The sequence below is a fragment of the Thamnophis sirtalis genome, unplaced genomic scaffold, assembly GCF_051295495.1.
Source record: "Thamnophis sirtalis isolate CommonGarterSnake01/CBP01778 unplaced genomic scaffold, rThaSir2_p1.2 scaffold_7, whole genome shotgun sequence".
NCBI lineage: Eukaryota > Metazoa > Chordata > Lepidosauria > Squamata > Natricidae > Thamnophis > Thamnophis sirtalis.
The window spans coordinates 985,363-1,013,179 of record NW_028261387.1 but is presented as its reverse complement, the minus strand read 5'-3'; the positions used below and the strand labels follow the sequence as shown (position 1 = coordinate 1,013,179).

Genomic DNA, 27,817 nt, shown 5'->3' with positions numbered 1-27,817 from the left:
CTGAACACTGAGTACGATCATTGTGCAAGAGTATATTTAGAAATCAAACACAACACAAATATTCATAAAGCCAGAAATATTACAATATTACTGAATGTAAAACTATGCATATTACGTTCAGTTTTGTTTAGTATATAGAACAGTTTTATTTCAAAGAAGCAAACAGCTTGGTTAAAATAAATACAGCAAACGTATTAACAGTACCCATACATGGAATCTAAAAATATATGTATTTTCTTATAGTGCAGAAGAAAAATTAAGGCATTTGTTACCTAGCAATTGCTAAGTATGTAAAACAGTTTAGTGTGGACAGAGTTGGATTACCTGATTTCCGCTGTAAAAATCCACAGACAATAGCTGAACAATGCAGAAACACACTCTTCGCTGCCACCTGGTAATTTCCAGATATATGCAATCCAGATGCAGTAACGCCATGATGAACAGAACTTGAGTCAGTTGTTTTCCTGGGTCTTGATAGAGAGCCCTGTTAGCCTTGAACTAGGACTCGATCTGCCTAAAATGAATGTTCAGAGGCAGAAATGGCTCAGCTGCCATCCTCCTACCTTATACTGTCAGGAACCTGAGGGGTTTTTTTTGGACTCTTATGCACATTACCCCTTTCCATTATCTGGGTGAGATCAAACAGGTGGTTGGCATACATACACACCCAACACACACCCAACACACACCCTGCTAGTCAAATCAAGATATTAAGAAATGTATTTTATATTCCATGTGCTGGAGAAGGAAATCGCTGACAACCTGCAGCTCCTAAGACTTTGTTTCTGCTGGCACTCGATCAATGTCATTCTCATCAATCACTCTAACTAAAGAGCTTTCCGAAAGCGGGGGGGGAGTTTTTTCACTCTGCAAACCTCCCCAAATAAAAGGCATGAATAGCCTTTGGGGGGGGTTGTAGATGCTCCGGGGGGGGGGGGCAAAAAAGTGCAAAAACGGCCCATTTTTCACAAATACGGGCCTGTTTTTTGTCAAACAAATTGCATGCATAGCCTTATGGAGACTTATAGAGTGCTCCTTGCGGGCTGGGGGGCAAAAAACGCCCCATTTTTGTTCATTTCTGTCCTTCCCAGCCCCCGGGAGCTCTCTGAAAGCCTCCAGAAGGCTATGATGAAGGGGCGGGACTTCAGGAGGCAAAAAATGCTGTATTTGATGTATAAGATGCAACCAGATTTTCAGCCTTTTTTGAGGGAAAAAGGTGCATCTTATACTCTGAAAAATACGGTAAGTATGCTAACTATGGACAATGGGAGTTGTAGTCCCACCTTTGGGGAACTCAGTTCTCAGTATCAATGTTCTGGAAGGAACTTCACTATTTATTGCAATGCGTGAATGAGATTTCTGTGTCAACACACAGTGACCTGATTCTTGAGAAAGGGATAGTACTAGGGAGGGGAAAGAATTATCCTGATCATGATGTAAGGATAATGTAAGGATTATCCTGATCTTGGTTTTGCTGGTATGTAGTGGGATTTGAGCAAGCTTGTTCTTTTTAACAAAGCTTAAAATCCACTATGTCTGATGCTAACAGCAGATACAGTATATGAGTATATGTAACTTTTTCATACTTATGTGTTCTGTCCCCCCTTCTCCGCTCAATAACAGACGACTGGCAAGCAACTTAAAAGGAACTCTCTTTATCAGTTCTCGGCTCCGACTGGCTGCGAGCCCAAAAAATAACATAAATAAAGTCTCTGACTAGGTAACAAAATACCAAACAAAAACTCTTACAAGCAATGCACTTCTCCAAGTGTAGCCTTGAATCAGGGTAACAGGAAATAAAGCACTTCTCCAAGTGTATCTTACATAAACCACAACCGATGATCAATCAATGTTGAAAGAACCAAGGAACGTTGACTCCTGCCACCAGGGCGTGGCACCATCCGTCCTTTTATCCCCAGAATATACCCCTAACGAGCCCCAGCTGCATAGTTAATCTTGCATCCTGAAAAGACTCACAGAAGACTGCTGCTGAGTCACAACACTTATGAAATTAATTTACATACTTATTCCACATATTTTTATCAATATCAGATAGTTTTACAAATATGTCTTTGGTTTACATTGGAATTAATGTCATCATTATTCCCAACATTTATTGATAGAAACAACTGTCCAAAGTATTTTGTGTAAGATAGTCATGCACACATACATATGCACATAGTGATACATACTTGGAGTGAATTCAGTAAATCTCTTTTTCAAATATGCATGCCAGAAGGCCACATGAAGATTATGGTATTTTAAATGCTACAGTTTCTTCTCTTCAGTGGAGAAAAAAAAAATACAGAACTCGGAAGTATTATTGCATAGGAAAGCATGAATGTTGTGGTGGGAACAAGGGACTGGGATATTATTTTATTCAATGTCTTAACAAATATTATCTTAGTTTTATCCCTAGCAAAAAAAAGAGGAAAGAATTTTACAGGCATTAGCATTTTTCATTTTCTATGAATTTTCCTACGAAGTCAAACATGTGCTAAGGGAAAAGGCAAAAATTTCAAGTTTCTCCCTCATGGGTTCTATGAATAGATGTTGTACTAGAGTTTTAAATATACGCCAAATATTACTGGCCATAGAATTTAAAATCACATTAACATAAGCTGATGCAACAAAAAGCATGTGTTTCATACCTGTCCAATTAGTGGCCATTGGACCTCATTATTCCCACTAATCTTGTACAAAAAATCCTGTTTCTTAAAAATCCGTTATCTAGCTGGAACAGAACAACAGGAAATGGACAGTGCTGCTACACATTTAAGAGGCAGCTGGGCATGTGTTTTATGTTATGAGCCGAGGTGGCGCAGTGGTTAGGGTGCAGTACTGCAGCCACTTCAGCTGACTGTTATCTGCAGTTCAGCGGTTCTAATCTCACTGGCTCAAGGTTGACTCAGCCTTCCATCCTTCCGAGGTGGGTGAAATGAGGACCCGGATTGTTGTTGGGGGCAATATGCTGACTCTGTAAACCTCTTAGAGAGGGCTGAAAGCCCTATGAAGCGGTATATAAGTCTAACTGCTATTGCTATTGCTATTGCTATGTTTTACCTAGTTCATTGCAAAGAGGGACAGACCAGGGCTGGCTGTAATCATGAAATGACACATAATTTTATAGTCATGTATGCGACTGAAATAAATGATAAATTGGTACTAATATGTTAAGATTAATATTCACAAAGAAAGATTGAAAAGTTTCCTTTTTTTTCATTAACTTTCTTAGGATATTATGGATTTCAACTTTATATATTCCTTTAATTTCAAAATGTCTGCAATGTGTTAGCTGCAGATTTTGAGATCTGCAGTATAACAACTGGGGGAGACTGTCTTAGGGAAGCCTTGTTTACGAACTTCAACATGTTAAACAATCAGACCTTTATCTACATAATTTCTTGCAGTTATAAATTAATATTCTTTCATGATAGCATAATATTTATTGCTTTATTGATCTATTTCATTTCAGGTCATTCTAAAGGCTAACAAAAACTTCACCAATTTAAAACATTTTTTTTTAAATTCCAGCCATTATTGTCTTTGAAATAAAGGATTTTCAAAGCAGATACCTTCACTGTAATAGATAATTCATATCAAACCCTGCCCAGCAGTGGTTACCTCTTGCCATGAGTCTTAACTACAGTCATAATTTAACCATAATTTATCATTAGTAGGCTCTACTGTTAATTACATAAACAAACATACGCAATGGCCTCCATTCAGCATTACGCTGTTTCCCCAAACTAAGACCTCTCTGGATAATAAGCCCAATTGGACTTTTGAGCACATGCACTAAAATACCCTCCCCTGAAAATAAGCCCTTCCCGAAAATATTGCAACACAGCAGCCGCCATGAGGTGATCATGCTCACCACCTCCTGCACTTCAAAAATAATAAGACCTCCCCAAGTGCTTATTTCGGGGCTCAAAAGAAAATAAGACCCCGTCTTATTTTCGGGGGAAACATATTATGAATCGCAGCATATGGAGACATTACTCTATGTAAACAATTCGAAGGAATTTCCAAATGACAGTCATTTATTTTAAGTGTCCCTCATATTTCAAATATCTTGGGACTATTTTCCTACACGTAGCTACTTCTGCAACTTCTGCAATATTTTCTATTGTCACCCAAGCATCAGAGTGCCAAAGTCATAGTAATGAGGGCAGCTTTATATTATTTCAGCGGTGGCTGGATGTTGCTATGAAGAAACTACATTGCACAGCTCCGGACATGTCCTTGGTTCATCCAAGATCCAATGGGAACATGTTGTAGAAAATACTGTTCTTCAAAGCAATTTTCTTTTAAACCCCAATCTCTTAGGTTCTTGGAGTCATCTCTGCCAATGCAATAGTAATAGCAATAGCAGTTAGACTTATATACCGCTTCATAGGGCTTTTAGCCCACTCTAAGCGGTTTACAGAGTCAGCATATCGCCCCCAACAAGAATCCGGGTCCTCAATGCAATTAAACACACATAACCATCCAGCCCAAAGTTAATTACTCTACTAGTCCACTAATTTTTATGTGTTTAGCAATATAATACTGACATGAAAACTAATTTATAACTGGAGCTTACCCTTAGTAGCCACAGAGTTGGAGAATGATTACACTATAGCTACAAGCTTGAACCTTAACGCAATGGAACAAGCTGATTTTGGAGTGGTTAAATGTTCCTTTCTATTTAAGCTACGGGTGTCAAACTCAATCGTGTTATGTGACACGATTTTTTGCCTTTGAGGAGCCAGGGTGGGTGTGGCCTGTGCATGACACATCCAGCCTCTGGGCTGCCAGTTTGACACCCCTGATTTAAGCCCTTAAGTGAGATAGCAGAGACAACCTGTGGTACAAATGAAGCAGGGAACTGGAGCAGATAACCCTCAACATCCCTTCTAACCTGATAATCCCTTCTAACTACTTCTAACTCCTAGACATTGTACAAATTCTCTCAGTTCTTGAAATCAAAATTAGGGATTGGGGTTATAATATAGTATAAGGCTTGATAACAAACAATTTGACCAGATTTCTTCTTCTTTGTTTCCCAGTATGGAAAAATATGACACCCCCCCCCCAAAAAAAAAAACCCAACCCAGTTGAAAAAGCCACATTTTCACATTCAAAAACTGCCTTAAAGCTCAATGTCAAATAAATAGACATTTTTTGACAGGCAAAACTATACATTATTTTTTAAAAAAATATTTTTTTAAAAATCCTGGGAGAGGGGTAGAAAAAAAACCAGCAATAAATTTACTAATGGATAATAAATTCAGTAGTTATGCTTTCATCATATTCATATCCACTTTGCTTATAGGAATTAAACGGTTATCTTCCTAAGAAAACTTGCAACTCAGACATGATAGACAAAAGTTAAAACTATATAAAAATGTTTCCCCTTTATTCAATAATTGTATATTATATGATTGAAGTGCAATTACTCTAAGTTGTAACAACAATTTACCTATGTTTAAAATCTTATACTTAAAAATTTAAAAAATACAAGGTAGCCTTTACTTATAAATTATGTAACAAAGGTGTTAATATAACTTTGACACGTGAGTAAATTTAAAGCAATAGACAATTTTAAAAAAAATTGGGCAGAAAGCATATCAGTGCTAAAATGTTCACAACTTGTTTCTGTTCCTCCTGTGGGGGCAAATCTCTTAGCTGGTAGCTGTGCGGGCGTGCATGCGCTTTGCTACGTCATAAACATAGGTTACATCTGGTCGTTTCTCTGGATCTGGGTTGATGCAGATGTTAACTAATTGCCGGAGCTAGAAAAAAAGAAAAGAAAAAAAGAGCATATAAAGAACAAAGAATTAAAAAGAAAAGAAAAAAATACTCCTGCAGGCAAAATTATGAGAATCCCTTTCTACTACAAGTTCAATGCAAGTTATAAATTCTGGAAAAGAAAAAGAAAAAAGAAAAAAAAGCAAGGGAGCAATTTTTAAAAATATGCTTCCTTATAAAAACAGTATTGTTTTAATCACTGCATTTTCTTTTATAGAATTCTCTACATAGTCACAGTAGCATCAACAATAGTTCTGCAGGACTCCAGCCTGTATTTAACAGTATTAAATATCTGAGTACAAGATTCGTACAAGGGCCGTAATGAATAGCAGGTGCTTAGGTGCTTAGAGCCGAGGTGGCGCAGTGGTTAGAGTGCAGTACTGCAGCCACTTCAGCTGACTGCTAGCTGCAGTTCGGCGGTTCAAATCTCACCGGCTCAGGGTTGACTCAGCCTTCCATCCTTCCGAGGTGGGTAAAATGAGGACCCGGATTGTAGTTGGGGGCGATATGCTGACTCTGTAAACCGCTTAGAGAGGGCTGAAAGCCCTATGAAGCGCTATATAAGTCTAACTGTCTTAAAGTCCACAAGTCTTAAAGTTGCCATGTTTGGGAACCACTGGTCTAAGGAAGCGATGGAACTATTCACAGAATGGATTTCGGATAAGGAAAGAAGTAACATTATCACATCATATTGTGTTGGCATGTGAAATGAGGAGTGTTACATGAGACTAAGAAACAAAAATGGAGTTTTATCCAGTAGATCCTCAATTAGGAAGTTTAAATTGATTTAAATGCTGGGAACGAACTTATACAGTGGTTCAAATGCTGAAAACTGTCAAACGGAATAAATCTGCACTGTAACTACCCATCAAAAATGGAGGTACACTAAAATAAATTTTGATTTAAAAATTATTGTCTTTATCTAAAAGCCTTGTGTCAAAAAATAGGCAGAGGTTAATGCAAAAACACATCTTTGTATATAGTTCTTTGTTCCGTGATCCCTTAATTCTTCTGTTCAACTGGGTTCAACCTTTCAATCTAAAGTTTAGCCTACATTTTTTAGAAGTCTTTTGGAGGCTGTGCTTCATACATTACAGCTTTTGTCTTCTTCTGTAGCACAGAGTCTGTGCAAAACACAGGACATTAAAATGTACAGTTAACTGGGATCATAACCATACTCTTAAAAAAAAACCACCCAGTTTTGTTCTAAGTACAATTTTGGAAGAATGAACTTATTCACAGTAACAGTACATCTTCTATTACTGAATCTTCCACTTTGTCAGGAAATTATTTCCATATCTGTAATAGATCGGGCTTTCCTTCTTTCAAATGTTATTGTATAGGAAAAGGTTTTTAAAACAAAGGCTGCGAAAATAAAGTCCTTGTTTTTGAATGAGGGGGGAAGTATAGCATGTTATTTTTAACCCCCCCCCTCTCCTATCTACATAATAATAATTATTGTTGTTATTATTATTTCCATCTCTGAATACCAAGGCTCCCATCAGGCCTGGGCTTTGATATCTGCCCCTTGGCTGGGAATCTATATATCCAACTTCACACTTAGCCGCGGTGAAGTAGCCCTCCAGGCAGGCCGACTTCAACGAACCGCTAGTGGTATCATCATTAAAATCCTGCCGAAGGTCACCATGGCAACCGCCTGCTGAGGCTTCACTGCTGCACGCGGCATCTCCTAATCAGCTACCATGTGAAATGCAAATTCAGACAGTCTGAAAATTAGTCAAGAAGAATAGAGGATGAGGGTGCAGCTACGTGAAATATTCATGCGCTTCATGGAAAAGGGAAGACAGCATGAATGACACAACAAAGGACGGGCCCTGACATTCTCGCTATCATTCTGCATTATTGTTCACACCCTACTGTATTTCTAGGCCTCCGGTTCTGAAATTGCCTAGGTGAAATTGCCATATTTATAGTCTGCACAATTGTCATAATTAAAAATGGCCACTGGGAGAAAAAAAAACAGTTAATTGGAAAAGCTACATTGAGTCAATGCCGCAGACGCCAGCAAAGACCATCCGATCCACTTCACCATCTTCCTAGTCATCTTTAAAAGGAGACGCAGAAAATTTCATAGTCAAATTCTCCATGTCATGAAAGTGCAAAATATTATACAATGGTTTTTTTAACGAGACCCATACTACATGAACCACAGTTTTAATTAGTAAATAAAATCTTTAAAAGTATTAAGATTTGGGAGTTTGGGGGTTTCCATAAAGACAGTGAATTTTTACTGTTTACAAAATATGAGGATCTTATATGCTTTTCTACACAGTGTAATTTATTTTTCCTGCTACTTTAGGTTTCAAAAAAATATGTCCATACATGGTAAAGGAGTCACACAAAGACAAGTCATCTTGGTATTAGTTACAAGAGACATTAACTCAGTGTTTTTCAACCTTTTTTGTGCAAAGACACACTTTTTTCATGAAAAAAATCACGAGGCACACCACCATTAGAAAATGTTTAAAAAAAATAACTCTGTGCCTATATTGACTATATAGCGGGTGTTTTTCCCACGGCACACCTTACACTATGTCACGGCACAGTGGTTGAAAAACACTGCATTAACATATCCATCCTTAGCAGAAATATTAAGTTTTCTTTGCTGTGTGTAAAGTATCTTAAGTTTTTATCCTATGCCTTTGGGGGCATAACTGTTCCTAGCCAGGGCACTGCATGCTGATGGATAAGCATATTACAGTATCTGTAAATAATGTAAGCATATTTTCCTCTCCTCTGCAGTTACGTATGGATATACAAATATGTATTGCATTAATTATCACAGAAACTGAAAGCATTTCCATTCAGTGCCACCTTTGTCCAAACAACCAAAATTGCTTGAGAAAGAATGGAAAGTATACATTGGTGCCCATTTTATTGCAGCATGTTGTGATACTTCTATGTACATCTCTGAATGCACACTCAACCCCCCCCCAAAAAAAAACAGAATAGTAAACGGGTTTATGGTGGTTCCTCTATACATAAGTCCATGAAGAAGTATATCATATTGGAAATACACCTTGCATTTGGAATACATTTTGTGATATAAAAATGTTTCCAAGATTTTTTTTCGTCTGTGTGCTTTTCGTGGGTTACAAAAACCGCACACACAGTATAGAACACACATATTGCAAAATTGTTATTAGGGTTACACAAGGCATTTCAAAAGGTTGGTTTGCAGAGCCTTTAAACAGCCAGGGTATTTCAAAACAGTATCTTCAATTGTCTTCCCATGCCTCTGCGTGCACAGCCATATTGCTTTGTTCATTGTCCCACTGAGGCAGCCAAGGTAAGTTTCTGAAACAGCCATGCTGAGCTTTTCAGGTGACACAGTTGCTTTAATGCTTCAAGGCATTTTTGCTTGCAACAATGCGCTTAATGGTGCTCATAAAGCACCCCTCTCAAACACTATGCACAGTTCTAGTCATTACTCCTGAGCATAACTACTTTTTCATCACCTCCATGTAGGCACTTAGATCACAGTAAACGGAGGGAAGAGTTTCATTCTTTCACAATGTTTTCAAAAGGGTAAATAAGAACACCGCGGGATATAGCATTCAGATGATATTCTATATCGCTGAAAATCAGAAATTCATGTTGTTCACTGTGGTATAACCAATCTAAGCAAAGAGGATTTCAGGGTTAACTGCGCTCAGTTTAAGCGATTTTCCCCTTATAGCTTGAATTTTAATGCCTTGCAAAGAGTTGCAACTATAAAGAAAGCACAAGTAGAAGATGTAAAAAGGACTATGTAGAACATTACAAGGGTCTTTCAAAGCATGGCCCGTTTAAGGTTCACATTTGCAGCCATATTTAAGCAGCAGACAATGTTTTTTTAAAAGAAAGTTCGGCTTCCAGGAAGAAACCAAGTCCTCTCACACTAAAATTAATGAGAGCCGTGCAAGAACAACTGAGCTGTGGAAAACCACATACCAGATCCCAGGAGAAATAGGATGCTTTTAAAAAGTAAAGCAAGTTCTAACAGCCCACCAAAAAGGAAGTTACTTACTTCTTCTGAGTAGTGGTCTGATGGAAGGGGTGGATAATCACATTGTTCTATCTTTTTACATAAAGAGTACAGGTTCATTTTATCACCATAGAAGGGGCTTTGCAATGCAGCCATCTGTGTGGAGTAATAAAAAAAAGATATACTTTTAACTCAGCGGTTCTCAGCCTTCCTAATGCCGCGAGCCTTTAATACGGTTCCTCAAGTTGTGATGACCCCCCCCAACCACAAAATTATTTTCGCTGCTACTCGATAATGTAATTTTGCTACTGTTATGAATCGTAATGTAAATATCTGATATGCAGGATGTGTTTTTATTGTTATAAATTGAACATAATTAAAGCATAGTGATTAAATCACAAAAACAGTATGTAATTATAACCCACTAAAAAGTGAAAATGCCCACGTCGCCAAGCAAAACCGGTAATAATAATTAAAAATATATCTTCGTCCAAAGAACTCGTAATTAGAGGGATCAAGAGTTTTTTCTATGATTGTTCAGCAGCTGCCAGGGAGTTAGCTGGGAGTAAAAAGCGCCACTTGTGCAACTGAGTAGCATTAATAACGTGGTGTCTTCCCAATAGGAGAAACAGTGGCTGGTGCAGTAAATGTATAGTGTCCCATCTTGCTTGCCTGTGGATGCACAGCCCCCCAAAAAGGAAAGAGACATGTACACACCGGGACTTCAGACTTGGCCTCTTCCCCCACCCCACTACACAGACTTTCTCTTGCTGTAGCTTAGAGCAGCGCTCAATTCCACCTCGCGCGGCTTTATCCTTCCTCAGCTCTTTTCTACGCCAATCATAGGCTGTATCCAATGCTGTGTCATGCCAAAACCACGCCCCTCGGCTCTGATTGGCTTGGAACCCAATAACCGTGTGCAATGAGAAGCTCCAAATCTGACCTCATACCAATTTACACAAATTTTTTAAAAGGGCCAGAAGTGCAACTGAGATTTCTCCCCCCCCACCACCACCACATATAGACTCCCTATTTTTTTTACATTTGCGTTTCTCCTCCTACTTCCCTCCGTGTGTATTTGTGGGTGTGTGCATGCACGTGTGTGCGCGCGCACGGGAGAGTGTGTGACACAGCATGCTTTAGTGTCTAAAGATTTAAGAGTTCCGATGGTCTTAGGCGACCCCTGTGAAAAGGTTGTTCGACCCCCAAACGGGTCGCGACCCACAGGTTGAGAACCAGTGTTTTAACTGATGTGGCAGAGAAGACTCAAAAACAGAGACTTGGGGGTTATTTTTAAAAAAATCCTAGTTTTAATTGGAGGCAAATACTTATTTTCTCTCTACACTATTGGTTTGAGTCCCTTACTTCTCACATCTGACCTTCAGCATATTGGATTAGATCGTTTCTATATCATTATAGAACATTCCTCAGCTAACATTCCTGTTGCATAAATTAAATAAAATGTATTATGTATCCAGAACACTATTCATAAATTTTGATTTAATATAATATTTTCTCTATATAAAAACTAAAATCCATTTACAAACACCTATACCATGAAGTTTTAATTGGGAATCAGAGGAGCTTTGGTAGAATTCGCCCAGCTCCCAAAGGCTCCGATTTTGTTTTTCTCTGATAAATTTTATGCTCCCTGTGACACTCCTTGTAGCCAGAAAACTATGATTATTCTACATTACAAATTTTCAATCGGGAAATAGAATTATGTTCAAAACCAAAAGATGTTTTCTGCATTGTGTTTGTATTTGTTCTAAATTTCATTTAAACGTCCCTCTTTAAAAGTTATGGGAACTATGAATAAATATAATCCAAGATATAACCAATAATAAGCAATAAAATGAATGAAAAATGATATTATTTAAAATGAGAGTGGGGATCAATATAAATATTTCTACATGCTCAACTTGCTTCTGTTTGACTATTTTTTACCTATAGTCTTGGTCACCTTTTAACTGGTAAGGCAGTAAAAGCCATAAACTAATATGTACTCAGATATATTAAAAATGTATGTAGTCATTCATTAATTTAAGACTTAATTTTCTGCAAGTAGCAAGAAGAAGCTGAAAGTACCTTGAATCTGATAAATAAATTATCTATTAAGTCCTCTTTTTGGACGCCTTACCATGTTTTTTTTTTTATGTTATTGGGAAAAGATAACATCTAACTTTAAGGCAGAAGGAAATTTTCTATTTATAAAGCACTTTGCTGCCCACAGAATACAAGGAATGCTCCTGCAAAGAGTTTGTTTTACATCCCTCCGAAATTAAACATATGCACTGTAAGGTCTGTTTAAATTATATTTCTAGTATTTTTCTTACAAACTATTTAATCCATTGGAGCAGCTCATTTTACCCCCAAACTCCTTGTATTTTGGTATAATTATTTTTAAAACGTTGGAACTATCATCATTAGTGTCTCCACTGCTTATTTTAAATGTTATTGCTTGTCTTTTCAAAAGCAAACAAAAAGTGCAGCATATTGTTAAGCTTCAAGAGGCTTGTACAGAAATGTTCACATTGCCTCTGAAAGCCTCTAAATCTCTGAACCAGAGCAGCATGAGCATTGCTCGGAGTGCAGGGCTGCCCCAAAGTCAGTCACCCTTTTCTATATGTGCTAATAAGTTTGATTTTGGAAGGACAATGTGTACATTCCCCAGACAGGCAGAGCGTGTGTGAAACACGCCAGTCCATGCTGAGCTACTCAGTGAGCTTCAGCAGGGACAGGAGAAGCTGAAAATGGCTCTCATCTGTCTTGTGGTCTTTGAGACGGAGCGTTAACTCCTTCACGGCCAAAAAAGGGGGTTCTCATTTTGATAGTGGCGCATGCAGGAATAAAGAAAAAAAAACAAAGAAAAAAGAACTAATTGAATTATTAACAAGAAGATCAAAATTGCATGCATTAACTGGACATCATTAACTGCTGAAAACTAAAGGTTTGAGGCTACCAAGGAAAACATTTTTTTTCCAATTGTATTACTACCACAATATTAAATCTTGAAACCACCTAATTCCTGCAGTGTATTTTCATTTCAGTGCAATTTAAATACAAAACCACAAAGATTCACCACCCAATCAGCATGCATGCACAATTGCAAAATAAACACAGAGATACTCAGCATGGTACAAAACACATTCATTAAAAAGTAGCTCTGTTTCAATGCGTTAAAAGAGAGAGAGAGAGAGAGAGAGAATGAAGGGAGGGGGGGGGGAGAGAGGGAAAGCTGAATGTCCCCTAAGGAGTTAAAACAGGACTACTATATTTTCATGCATCTCCTGCTTTGACAGATGAAAAATGTCAACTGTCCTGTTTTTATTTTCAAGCTTTTGCACTATTCATCTGGTTCATTAGTGCATCTTGCTTCTGCCCCTGACAGCTGCTCGCCCTCTCCTCCCAGCAGCTGAATTTTTCAGGCTAATTTGATCCTCCACACTGAGACGATCGCCAGAATGATTGACTTGCTCCCTGACCTCCAGGGTCTGACTTCCCTGATTAGTATTCTGGGGGTGTCTGTGGGACGAAAGCCCCCCTGTCTGTCTTCAGGGCTGGTGGCAATGCTCTCCCCCACCACCTCGCTCGCTCATTCTCTTCTTCTGAGGGGGGGGGATCTGTAAGCCACCACCCTACGACCCTGTAAGGATGCAATTACTGTGCTGAACAATAAAGGAAATGTGTAATATCTACTTTTTCATGTAAAGGTCCATGTAGTGGAAGCATGGCATGTTGATTTTAATTAGTAAAGTCTACCTTGTTGCATATCAATTAACACAGGGTGATTAGAGTATTTTAAATTGTTTTTATTTAAGCATTCCCAGAATATTTAAAAGTCTAATTTTCTGACTGTAAAATTAACCTTCAACAACAACAACAACAAAGGTAAACAGTTAAGGAAAGAGGGCAATTTTTAACAAACTGTAAAACCAGCCTTCTCCAGCCTGGCGACTTCCAGATATGTTGTAGCTTCAACTTCTAGAATTCCCAAGCAGCAACTCTGGACATTGCATACTGAGCACATCTGGAAGGCAGCAGGTTGAGGAAATGATATCCCACAGAACAGCAGTGAATAGAAAGCACACTTAATTTCAGATTCAGCTAAAGCCCAACCAAACTGTCAGCTATTAATATTAGCATTCACATAAAATATTAGCTGAAGAATCATTTACTGGGAAGCTATATAATCTAGGAAAATCTCATGCACATTCAAACATTTTTCTTATTGCTGATTTGAAAAATAATATAAACCAATGGAACTAATATAAGAAATCCTTAAATGCATTTTATGTTGAATATATTGAGCAAGTCAAGAATAAATTTAAATATTAAATTTGTACCATAATTAAGTTACAAAATTCATGCATTTCAATCCTATTATTGGAACTATATTGAATAAAATCCTCTGTTCTGTAAACTGCCCTACAATAATTTTTATTACAAAACTAATGGTCCACAAATTCCTGTTTTTTACAGAAACAATTGCTGAATGGATTTTGAGTGAGTGAAAACTGAGGGAGTGAAATAAAATTATGGCCACTTATAGTGTAACATAACATTTCTTTATTATTTTGCTGTACAATATGCCATTAATGTGTCCCAATCCTTAATTTGTTTGCTAAATTTTAAGGAAGATAGAAAAATTTAATTCTTTAAAACATAATCTTACTATATAATGACAATTATCTGTCAAAAAATTAGGTAACATGGCAATTGTGAAAAAGAAAGGAATAATGTAAATACAAATCCTAGTTATTAATTTCACAAATAGCACAATTATACAAATAGCAGCATCAGAAAAAAGTTTTTTAAAAAAATCCCAGTTTAAGATATAATTACTAATAAATCTCCAAAAGAATGCTCTCATTAAATGTTTATTTCTTTTATAATTTAGTCATCAAGTGGTAGTTGAAGTAAGCAATTATATATAGCACTAATCTAGATTAAATAGTGCTGTCTGTATACATGAGTCTGGGAGAAAATAATTATTTTAGCACTGAATTGTTTTGTTTAAAGAAAACCTTGTTATAGTACTCAGAAAATCCTAATATTGTAGGGTTTTTTCCCCCTTGATAGAGAGCCTTGGTGAATTCTGCTGAACTTCAATGAAAGTGGTTTGCCATTTCCACCTTGCATCAGTATGACAGAAAGTTTTGTAGAGAGCATTCTAGAGAGTGAAAGACTGCAAGCCCAATGGGTAAATTTTTTAGAGCTTGTTAATAAACATCCAGAAGGTTTTGGTCGAATTTGGTTATCTTGCTGATCTCATTATAATTAACATTTTACAAGCTAGAATTACGACTAGTATAAACAAACCAAATGAAGGAATATATTTTCCTGATATTATTTTTCCATAGATCCTTTACCTCCGTATTAAAGTATTAATGGTCTTGTGTTTAATCAGTTATATTCAAATAGACAGCCTCTGATATACCATATAAAAAGGACAGAATATTAGTTTCCTAAGTGATAATCTGATTTAGCAAAGTTTAAAGATAATGTTTAAGATTCAGAAAACAAAAGTTTAATAATTAAAGAAATAATAGCTGATACTACAAGCGTTGACTGGCATATGCCCTTAATAGGTCCATTTCATGTGAAGATAATGTTTTCAATTTCAAATTGCCACCTTGATACTGTTGTTAATCTTGATACTGAAAGATGAAGACCTTGAAAGAGATTATTTTGAGAAGTATATGCCCCAAATTTTACAAACATTTGTATTACATTCTCTTTATATTTTGAGCTAAAGCAAATGTGCAAATTTCACCACATATTATCTGTAAAATGCCAGAATTCTTTGCTTTCAGCTAGTACTAATTTATGGAATTAATATACAACAGAATCATAACACAAGTAGAAAAACACTTTGATCAACAAAACATATCAACAAACTATGCTCATTAAAATTTGTCAGTATTACCTCATATAACAGACATCCTAGAGACCAGATATCTGATTTGAAGTTATATCCATTTTCATGGATTCTTTCTGGAGACATATAATAAGGTGTTCCCACTACAAAAAATATAAATACATAATAAACAAAAATAAATAAATCAACTTCAAGCAATGTATATTCCAACGTTTGTCTTGAAGAATTACTATTCAATATTTAAATACAAAAAAGTAAACTTCAGTAAGTGAAAAATTATTTCAAATAATTTAAGCTTTGCTTTATGAAATTAATTTCATGATAACCTATTTAAAAAGTAGCAGTCCCCCATAATTATCAATAAACCAAAATTTTAGCAATTCAATAATTTAATATTATATTAACATTACTAAAGTTGTCAATCATAAATTGATAGAATTCTATATGAATTTAGGCAGCATTTATGAAATATATGTATGTATGTATGTATGTATGTATGTATGTATGTATGTATATATGTTTTATAACTAAAAGATTTCCCATTTATTTTTATTTCCTTCACTGAATGAAACCCGTTAGATATGATTTTGGTATGTCTATATCCTGTCTTAAAAGTATAGCCAACATCCAATCCAACAATGTTGTTTAAAGATAGTCAATACATCTTTTAAAAGGAAATAGCATCCTCATGTTATTAAGGCAAAAAAATTGTAAAGACTTTTTCCTAATAGTGAGGGTTTGTGTATACGTGTATATCATAAAATTTAACTAGAACAATAATTAACTGTAGTTAATAGAAACAGAAATGGGAAAAACATAAAAAAGATCAGAAAAATTTAGTAAGGCATATGTTATCCTGTTCTAAGAGATATTTCATATGGGATAGCAACCTGAATAAGGTCTCTTATTTTATAATACATCTTGGCATATTCATTCATTATCCCAGTTTCAAAAATAATGTTGTATATATCTGTATAGTAATAGCACTTATATACCACTTCACAGTCTTTACAGCACTCTCCAAGCGGTTTACAGAGTCAACATACTGCCCTCAATAATCTGGGTCCTCATTTTACTGACCTAAGAATGATGGAAGGCTAAGTCAGCCTTGAGCCTGTTGAGATCAGGAGTGGGTTCGAGCTGGCATTACTACCAGTTCGCTTGTGGGTGCGCTTCGGATGCACACTGCATGCAAATGAACAATTCAATGGAAATTGTTCTGCGTATGCGCAGAACTCCAAAAGAAGATGTTGATGGTGGTGACCGGGGAACCAGTTCAAGGGCATGGCCAGCCTGGGTCGCTGCCGGTTCTGCGATCCAGGCCAGGACACCACTACCGATTCGACCAAACTGGGCTGAACCAGTAAGAACCCACTTCTGCTTGGAATGTACAGTAACTTGAAATATGTTGAATATTGTAGTTGTAAAAAACAATGGTGACTTTAGAATAAACCTTTTTACCTTGCTTTTCATGTCACAACCTTATAGCAAATCCTCATAGCAAACAATACAAATTGCAGTTTTAGGACCTTTTTGAAAAGCAACAACCTCACACAAAGTAGAAACACAAATTAAGAAAAAAAAACTTGCCGCACCAAAACCAAACAAATGAAGTCAACAGTTTTGCCTCTGCATTCTTAAATACCCTCTTAATTATACAATACCTCATCATATACAGTTGAAGGATCAATAAGCCAACCACACCAACATAGAATGTGGATTTCAGGTAGGCAAGAAGTTGCAACTAAAATAATTCCCTTACGTCTGGACAGGAAGCTGCTATCCAGAAAAAATTCCAAGTTAATATTATCTGTGTAGTAAGACTAGTTTCAGAGCAGTCTCAGGTCCAATACGCTCTGCTTGATCCAGGTGAATCAATGGCTGCTGGTAGTTAATGAAGGGACATGCATTTGTAGAAGAAGGGACCACAGAGAGATGGATAAGGCACATAGAGAGCAGCTCCTGAAATGTTTTGTGACTGAAAACCTAGCCTGATTCCTTGACTGAGACTCCTAGTGTCCCGGTGGATATCACTCAAATGTTGTGAAGTAGAAATTATGCCTGAATCACTCAGGAAGGGGAAGGATTGTTTATGATTTATCCACGTTTGCTAGTATTTGCAACTCTAGATGGAGGGGAGGTGGCTGCCAAAGATTTGGAGGACAAGGTAAGAGTGTGGCCCTCAACTGGTTTTCAATGGTCAGGCTCAGGTAGTGCAGGCAGAACAGATTCATCTAAGGAAGATGAATTAACCATCAAGCCAACTTCAAGCTGTGGGCAGAGTGACAACATATCAGGTGCTCAGAAAGGAGAACCCTCTCTTCGCGGGAATACTGATTGGTGGGCAAGATACGTATACTTATCCCTAACACTGTTTGTGTAAATCAGGTCTGTCTGCATGTCTTTTCTGGTTCACCAACATAGTACAAAATTCTTCTCTGAGCTACCTAACTAAGCAGACAATATCCTTTTTCTCCTGAGCAAGGCCTGATACATAGAGGTACTCAAACAGGGGTCATCATGCTTATGTTCATCAATGCTAAAATCAGGGCTCTGACTTAAAACTGATTCACTAAAGAACCTGCCACATTCAGCAGATCAAAGAGGTATTGGCCTCCTGGCTATTTCAAATCCTTTCATATTTTTGATGCTGCGGCAAAAATTCTCCAAGAAAGGAGCTCCGAAATTTAAACAATCTGCTGGAATTTAGGATTCAGCATTTTGAAACCTAACACATCTCTACTGATGAATTGTCCAACTACGCTGTTGTGTTCTGATTATACTCTAAATCATGCATATTTCATAAGGAAAAATAAGTAATTCTGATTTCAGTTTAAGAGCAGGGCTGAGAAAAAAACTCAGCCTAATAATGAGGTTTAAAGGGTCGTATTTTATCAAATACCTTTTAGCCAATCATTCTCCATTAAAGGTGTGAAGATATTGATAATACACAAAGAAGATTTTACAGAATTTAACTCAAAGTGCTCCATCTGCGCTCACTTTTTGCCCGAAGACTGGAAGCTTCATTTGCATGCCGATGGGGCGCTTTGAGGAGGCGAAATGGAGCCGCCTCAAAAGTATCGTACCAGCGCTCAAACACTTTTCGCTTGGAAGCTTCTAGGACGCCATGATCTTATGCGACTTCAGGCACCCATCCGCTTTTGCCGAGAATGGGTGCCTGAAGTCCTGTGAGATCAGGACATCCAGAAGCTTCCAGTCTCTGTGTGAAAAGTGTTTGCATGCCAACGGGAGGCTTGAAGCAACCCAATTTCACTGCCCCAAAGCCTTCCATCAGCACCCAAAGACTTTTTTGCTCTGAGACTCGAAGCCTTTGGAGGAGACTCACCGAAGCTGCCTAGTGCTCCAGCGAGTCAGAGAAGCTTCTCCTGCTCTCCCTCTGCTCTCAATGCTCCACTTTTGGAGCACCAGAAACAGGCAGAGAAACCCCGGCAGAGAGCCTGGAGGGGAGACAGCTCGCAGGTTAAGTGAGTCGGTTCCCCACCTGGTGGGGGAGAATAGGCAGGGTGAATTTTGCCTCTGGCTGCTTGTAAGGATGACTGCTGTGGTGTTGTAACATTTGTAACTCGGGACTGTGTTGTAAGTACTTGGGGGGGATTATGTCGCAACTTCAAACAGTTGTTAAGTGAACTGTCATAACTCAGGGATTGCCTGTATATAGGGTAATTGCAGGAAATCTTGACAAAAGAAGGGATTCTCTTGCTCTGAAACTCACTGCACCAATAAATACATTTCTTGTAGAAATAATAAGTTTCTACCATAGGCTGCATTAATCAAGCATTCAAACCAAAAACAAAGACTGACACACTTCAAAAACTATATTTTTTCGTAAAGTAATCTATTAAAATCCCATTCAACGAGTGTCATCAAAATCAGACATAACAAAAGCAGCTTAATTTTGAATGAGCATTTTTCAATCCATAGAAATGAAATTTATTTAACAATTAAACATATTTTAATCTATATCAACAGACAGCTGAAATTCTTTTAATTTAAAATACATCAAATTAAAAGTTTGCTGCCTATACAGTACTCTAGATGTATAATATTAACTTCCACTTTTAATTACACAAATATTTTTTTTCTCACCTAGAGAATGTGCAGCTGTGGTTTTAGAGCTGAAAAATCTTCCCAATCCAAGATCTCCAAGTTTTACTACTCCTGTAGCAGTAATGAATACGTTTGCTGGCTTGATGTCTATAAGAAAAAAGCAAAGTACTGTATCATACTATACCTTTAATAGAAAAGAAGCCCATTATTAAATATTATATGAAGTATTATTGTTTGATCAATGCTTGTTTCCTTTAAAAAAAATACAACAAAAATATTTTAAATTATTTGTTTCATCTGGTGGTTAAGACACCAAGCTAGAAACCAGGAGTGTAAATTCTAGTCCCACCTTAGGCATAAAAAGTCAGGTGGGTAAATTGGAGCCAGTCACTCTCTCTCAACCCAGACCATTACACAGGACTGTTGTTGTGGAGAAAATAGGAGGAGGAAGGACTATTAGACGATATGTTATTTATAAAAACCATAAAGATGAGATAAAAGCATCTAAAAAATATGAGCATTTATATATCTAAATTATATCTGTGACAAGTAATATTTAAACTTTAAGTACAGTTGAATTTAACGTGCAAGTTACTAATTAAAATAAATGTGTTTATCCCTGCACTAATTTTAGGCTGAAATTCTTTATCCGCTTTTTAGGGAATAAATGCTATGAATTCAAGACGACTTGCTTCTGTAAAGAAATAGTTGAATTCCATAGTTCTGTTTAGTTTTATAGTGAAAAAAATGATGCTCTATGGGTGGCAACAATGACTTTACTAACCACGTATCTAATTATTATAAGAATAGTCATGATAATACACCTAGTAACATAATTCATTTCCTGAATGTTTTGGGACATTTCCAAATTTATTTGGAAATAGAGAGCCGAGGTGGCGCAGTGGTTAGGGTGCAGTACTGCAGTCCACTTCAGCTGAGTGTTATCTGCAGTTCAGCGGTTCTAATCTCACCGGCTCAAGGTTGACTCAGCCTTCCATCCTTCCAAGGTGGGTGAAATGAGGACCCAGATTGTTGGGGGCAATATGCTGACTCTCTGTAAACCGCTTAGAGAGGGCTGAAAGCCCTATGAAGCGGTATATAAGTCTAACTGCTATTGCTACTGCTATTTGGACAAATATTTAATTATTAATGAAAGCTATGCTTCTAAATGTTCAAATAAAAAGTTTATGCAAGGGCTGATATAACATCTTAACTCATTTTGAGACCGGATTATGCAACTGCATGGTCTTCTCTATTATTTAACTGTCCACTCAAATTACCTTTGACCTTTCTGTCATGTTCTGAACAGTAGTTTATGTCCAAATATGGAATTCTTCTCGAGTCACCTGTCTGAAAGCTACCTTAGTTATAAAACAGGATTTAGACTAAGTTGGTTTAATTTAGTTTCTATACAATCTTAAATCATAATGAGGTCGTCTTATGAATGTCAGAGGCAAATGCATTTAACTAACCTACTCTGGATCCACCTCACAGTGCTGTCAGAAATTATTTTCTGTTATGTGTATACAATTTTAAAAATAAACCTTAATGGCAAAGGGTGAAATATGCGTATTTAATACATATTCATTACAAGACACTCTTATTTCATTGCTGGACTTCATATCCTTCTAGTTATCCAAGAAACAGAAAGAACTTAAAATTTAAAAATGGTGAGAAATTTCAAACAAATTCTACAAAATAAACTAGAGTCCATTTGAAGCCCTATTCTAGGATGAAGAGGAAATCTTACTTATTCAATCATCTGATTATATCACACTTTCCAGATATGTTAATAAGTTATTATGGCTTGACTCTCTTGACTACCAACGGATAAAACTGCTCACAGCCATGCTGATTTAGATGAATTTTTATACAATAGCAATCCATATGAAATAATAAGATAAATAATAATAATAATGAATTTTCTGCCGCCATCCAGGCCACCAATGAGAAGGAAAAGGCAATCTTTGCTGCACCTATGACCAGTGATGGAGCAATTACAGGAAGTATGCTTCCCTTCTTCCTGCAAAAAAGAAACGTTTGATCTAAATGCCGGCTGTTGGTTTAAGAGATATAATCTGGCCTCCATCCACTAGCCACAGATACCATCAAAAGGGCTTTTGGAATTTGTAGGCATTTGCACAGAAATGACCGAAATGTTTCAGTTTTGGAAGTATTACCTGTTTTGTATAGGCCGCCCCATGTAATCAAGAGGCAGGGTACAAATCTTCAAGATACATAAAAATAAGAATCTACCATTCATAAAACAGCATGCATATGAATGTAGATTACTTATTTTAAATTAAATGATACTATATACACATAGACATACATGTTTGTAACTGATTGGGGCAGCCGATAAATCTCATTAAAAAATAAAGAAAATATAAGTAGAGAATAGAAAATATGTTAATGGTTTTTTAAACAATTGCATACATAAAAATGACTTTTAGTTGTCTATTTTAACAAATAAGGACAACTGGAAGGGGCCCTCACTTGTCTTTGTAGCTCATGTAATATATACTGCAGCCTCTACATTTGCGCAACATACCGTAGTTGGGATGAAATGCAATTTATTACCTCGATGCATGACACGCCGGGAATGCATATGTTCCAAGGCACTGCACAGCTGAACAAAGTATTTCCAAACTGTCCTTTCCGGGATGAGTCTCTTCTGCTTCTTGAAATGCTTTGAAATAATAAAATAATACTGCAATCTAGATTTGATATTCAGTAATGATGCAGAGGATTATTAAAATGAACAAGCCTTCAGCTTTTCAATCGAGAAAGCATTAAACACAACTGGGGAAGGAGGACCATGTTTATACAAAGATAGAGATGGTTCCTCAGGGATGAAAAGAACAAATATTCAAGAAAACAGCTTGGACAAAAGGAAGACTCTGATAGGTCAAGATGAGACTGGGAACTTATGTGTAACTTAAACTGAACCCTGACTTTCACAGGTGATAAGCCCTAATTCGGTTATGGCTATCTTATCCCCAATTCTAATGAATATAATTAGATATCAGATCATGGCTTAGAATAATATGAATCACGGAGGCTCACATAGTCTTCTCCTGCAGAACAACATCATGTAAAAAAATAAGTTGCAGTGTCAATTGTTTAACTAGTCATAATTTAACATTGTTTTCTGAAACTTAAATTGCAGTTCATCTTAATAATCATTGGTTGAAAATACATAGCATCATAAATCATGATTTAATCTACACTGTGATTTAAGTCTAGACGGTATTGTCCCAATTCTTTTTTGTTTTATATATATTTAAAATATATATTGCCCTTCCTCCAAGAAATATACATGGGTTTGCTCCGGTATTTTCCTGTCAACATCCCTGGAGAAACCGCTTAGACTGAAAGAAGAATGCAGTTGAGTCTGTCCATATACAAATACCAAAATGATTCTTATTAGATAATATTGAAAGTGTCACCTACTTTGGCCACATGTATGTCCATTTACATATGTACAGGATATGTATACATATGTACAAATATATTAAGGAAGTGAATGAGAGACACTAAATGGTGAAACATCAACTTAACTCAAAAAAGTTAAACTGGAGTTGGACTATTTGGGAAGACCATCTGAAACTGAAACTGAAACTAAAGAGGTTTTGCAATTCAGAATTCAGAAGGACACAGAACAGTATCTGAAAAGTATTTTCCTCAAATTTTACATTACGAAAGTGCCAACAAGAGAAAAATCTGAAAGTGGAAGGATGGGAGTTGAGACTGTCTGATCATAACTTAGCTTTACTAAGGATCTTCAGTAACAGCATTTTAGCAAAGATTATTCCAGTATTGAGTGATTTATTCCAAAAACCTTTGTAGGAATCTATAACAGTGGTTCCCAAACTTGGCAACTTTAAGACTTGTGGACTTCAACTCCCAGAATTCTCCAGCCAGCAGCGCTGGAGAATTCTGGGAGTTGAAGTCCACAAGTCTTAAAGTTGCCAAGTTTGGGAACCACTAATCTATAAGAATCATTAGGATACTGGATGGCTTGGAACTACTGGATGAAAAGGCATGGGCCTTTCCATTGCTCTCAATCCATCATTTAAACCAGGGGTGTCAATCTTGCGCCATCATAGCATCATCACGTGACATATTGGAATTTTCCCCCCTTCACTAAACTGGGCGGGGCGGAGCCAGCATGTGAGTTGCCATGGGCCGAAAGTTCGACACCCCCGATTTAAGTCATTTTACTCTGCTTTCTATGACGTCAATATTTACTATGAGAGCAATAAACAACCTTGAATTGTTTTGATTCATTGTAGTTTCCTTTTCCCTGCACTTGGTACAGACCAGAGCATGATAAATAAGCCATCTAAGGGTTGCATTTTGCCCTCGCTTGCTTCAATTCTCAGTTTGGTTTAGCGGTTGAGGCACCAGGCTAGAAACCAGGACCCTGTGACTTCAGATCCCGCCTTAGGTAGGAAAGCCAGCTGGGTGAGTTTGAGCCAGTCATTCTCTCTCAGCTCAAATCACCTCATAGGGTTGTTGATGTAAGGAAAGTAGGAGAAAGGAGTATTGTGTATGTTTGCCACTTTATTTATAAAAATAACAAAGCAAAAAATAAAATAAAATCTTAAAAAATACACCCCCAAGGAATTTTCATTCAGGCCCATCAATTTTTTTTCTTAACCAATTAAATACACCAGGCTTTGATCATAATCCAGATCTAAATACAGGTATCACTGATGGTTTGATTAAAATTAGCTATTGAAGGGAATCTCGTTAGCCTGGCTTGTGGCAGATGCAGCATTAGTGGGAGAAAGAGAGAATAGTAGGGAGAAAGTTTCGTGCAATAGAAAACAGGAAGGCGGAAGGTTTAATCCTGTAACTTGTTTTTTACCCTCAATTGCCATTTGAGAAAGCGATATTATGGCTGCACTTTCCTTAAGACAAGCAGCAGCATAAATATTTAAAAGCATTTTATATTTATTTTAATATCATTTCCTTTCACAATTTTAAAAGCTCAAATGAGGCAATTAAATGCCAGTTCCCTGAATGGAGCCATTGCCGAGACCTGGATTGAATCCAAACAAATCCTGTGAACTGTTGTCCCTGTAGCTGAAATTTGCATATCAGAGAATTGTTTGATGTTGACAAGAAGACAGAGACCAGAATTCTTTTTATATACAAGTGAATACACAGCTTCCAGAATACGAATATAAAGCATACTTCTTTGTTTTCAAAATTATCCCTGAAGATTTTAGCATGTACATCTAAACAAACATCCCTAAAAATAACAACCCTTTACAAAATGCTTACCTATCTGGATACCCCATCCCTTGCTTACACCTTGAATAGTATAATATGCACTTCTGCATTTGTGTATGTATTCTGCTTCGTGTTTGTGTTGAGATACATGGAACACAATCACTATCACAACCACTCAAAATTGCCTATGGGAAATCCCCATTGTGGTAAGTTTAGTCACCTAGAAACACAACATCAAATATAAATTTGTTAACCAAACTTCTAAATCTTTATACAGGACTACCTGTATAGGAATTGAAAGGAATGTAGTTTCCTTCTGTAACCCTAGTAGACAACATTGAGGCAGGGATTGAGAGTTGGAAGAGCAGGAATCAGGGTAGGCAGAGGAAGATATGGTGGCACATGGTGCCACAAATGGGGAAGGAGTTACTTATTTGAGACAAATTCCCACTTTCAGCCCCTCTGTCTTCCTCCTATTTTGCCAGATTCCCAGAAGATCTAGTGGTGCGTTTTGCGCTATTGTGATATCTGTCATAACTTACCACCAAACTGAAACATTTTTCTCTACATTGTCTTTAAGGCATTAAAACCAGATGATGATGCAATTTCTTCTTAGTGCATCAGAAATTGGTATGAAAGGTATGAAAGGTACAAAATACAACAGGTACAACCTGTCCAGAAACTCCCTTTCCCTACCTGTCAACCTTCACCTGTCCAGAAACTCCCTTTATAAATTTCCCGTGTACTGGAAGAATCTCCAATGAAATATCAAGCAGGTCAGGTGTGGAGGCTGCCTTTAGAAATTCTCCTCCAGGTGTTTCCAAACTCTAAGATTTATGGCAATCACTTCAAAGTGAAACATGCCTTACTTTAGTTTGGTGCCAGATAAAGCTGCTTTCCAAGTTGAATTGTTTAAATAGTTTGAAGAGGGAGTCTAGCTATTCTCCAAGGCACCTGAGGGCAGGACAAGAAGCAAAGGGTGGAAGCTAATCAAGGAGAGAAGCAACGTAGAACTGAGGAGGAAATTTCCTGACAGTGAGAACAATTAATCCGTGGAACAATTTGCCTCCAGAAGTTGTGAATGCCCCAACACTGGAAGTCTTTAAGAAGACGTTGGATAGCCATTTGTCTGATATAGTATAGGGTTTCCTACCTAGGCAAGGGGTTGGATTAGAAGAACTCCAAGGTCCCTTCCAACTCTGCTATTGTATTGTATTAAATAATTTATTTTATTTGTCCAGTAAGGTTACAGATTCTAATAAGGTTTTTTTTTCTTCTTCTTCTTTTTGTATACAATTATCTGGAAATGCTGTCAAAGAGCAATATGTATTAGAGGAGGAAGGAAAGGGAGCTGGGTTTAGTTTGACAGTGGAGCCACAATATAGCTATAGAAGCAGCACTTTTCAAACTCCAACATCAGTAAGATCGTTCAGGTATCAAGATGGATTTACGCAAAACGGTAATTCAAATATATGCCTACTCTTTCTGGTTTCTCTTACAGCAGTGTTCCTCAACCTTGGCAACTTGAAGATGTCCGGACTTCAACTCCCAGAATTCCGCTGGCTGGGGAATTCTGGGAGTTGAAGTCCGGACATCTTCAAGTTGCCAAGGTTGAGAAACACTGTCTTACAGCCTCAAATCTACTCAGGCTTTTCAAGGATTAAAGTTTACCTAGACTTCACTGTAAAGAAAGAAAAGAATTACCCTTTTTTATCCTATTCTTGTGATGGGTATGAGTAATTCTACTCTTGAATGTGCTTTGCAAATATTCACCGTGGGCATTTGAGGTTCTCTAAAATAACCCGTGGGATCAAATTAAAGGAACCCCTTAAGCACTCAAGACAGTTTACTGGACTGCGATGTGCCAATGCAATAGGACTGGAAAAATATTTCTTCTTTGTATTGGCACAGAAATGAGCTAAGCTCTTAAGCTATGTTTCCCCACACTTGGCTGGAGTTTTCACACATCTGTATTCTGAGTATTATCTTACTAAAGGTATTCCTCGGCTTATGACCACAACTGGGGACAGAATTTCTGTTGTTCGATAGGTCAAGTCCGATGTTACCACCTTTTTGCCATGGTAGTTAAGCAAATCACTATAATTGTTAAGTAAAACATGTGGTCATTAAGCAAATTCAGTTTCCCCCATTAACTTTGCTTATCAAAAACTGGATGGAAGACTGCAAATAGTGATCACATGGCCCCAGGATACTGCGACAGTTGTAAATGCATGGCAGTTGCCAAGCACCCAAATTTTGATCACGTAACTGGGAGGAATGTTGCAATGGTCATAAGGCAAGGACTGGTCATAAGTCACTTTTTCCAGTGTCATTGTAAAGGCAAATGTTGCTGAACAAATGGTAGTACTTTATATTACATCACCACACACCCAAACCTCTTGCTACATAAAAAAGCCAAATGAATTCCATTTAGTGACAGTAATTGCATCAAACTGATCCTATATATTACTCTGTCATTTCTGAATTCCATAATGAAATCAAAACTCTGTTGGGAAAGTCAAGTTTTCTCATACTCAGGATCCATCAGGGATTCATCGAGTGGTGGGATTCAAATAATTTAACAACCGTTTCTCTGTCCTAATGACCAGCTGGGTAGGCATGGCTAGGTGGTCATGTGACTGGGTGGGCGTGGCCAATCCAACATCACTCATGTCGATAGGCGCTTTGACTTAGCTATTACAATGCAATGAGGGTTGAGTGGTAGAGGGGGAGGGGAAGTAGGGTAGAGGGGAATGATGGAGGGAAGATGGAAAGTTGGAGGGGGGCGGAAGAAAGGGTGTATGGAGGGTCGAAGAGGTACATTGGGTTTCTATTTTGGGGGGTTT

General features: G+C 37.3%; 1 protein-coding gene across 2 annotated transcripts in view; it reads right to left on the bottom strand.

Moving 5' to 3' along the window:
• Positions 1-5,399: 5,399 nt before the first annotated feature.
• Positions 5,400-27,817, bottom strand: part of NEK7 (NIMA related kinase 7) — a 55,279-nt gene continuing 32,861 nt past the window's right edge. For both annotated transcript variants that reach the window (XM_087719188.1, XM_087719189.1), the window contains 5 exons: positions 22,311-22,419; positions 19,770-19,877; positions 15,711-15,805; positions 9,824-9,937; positions 5,400-5,777 (listed from right to left, as the gene is read on the bottom strand). In XM_087719188.1, coding sequence (XP_087575314.1) covers positions 5,667-5,777; positions 9,824-9,937; positions 15,711-15,805; positions 19,770-19,877; positions 22,311-22,419 — 537 coding nt within the window. In that variant the 3' untranslated portion in view covers positions 5,400-5,666. The remainder of the gene's footprint in view (positions 5,778-9,823; positions 9,938-15,710; positions 15,806-19,769; positions 19,878-22,310; positions 22,420-27,817) is intronic.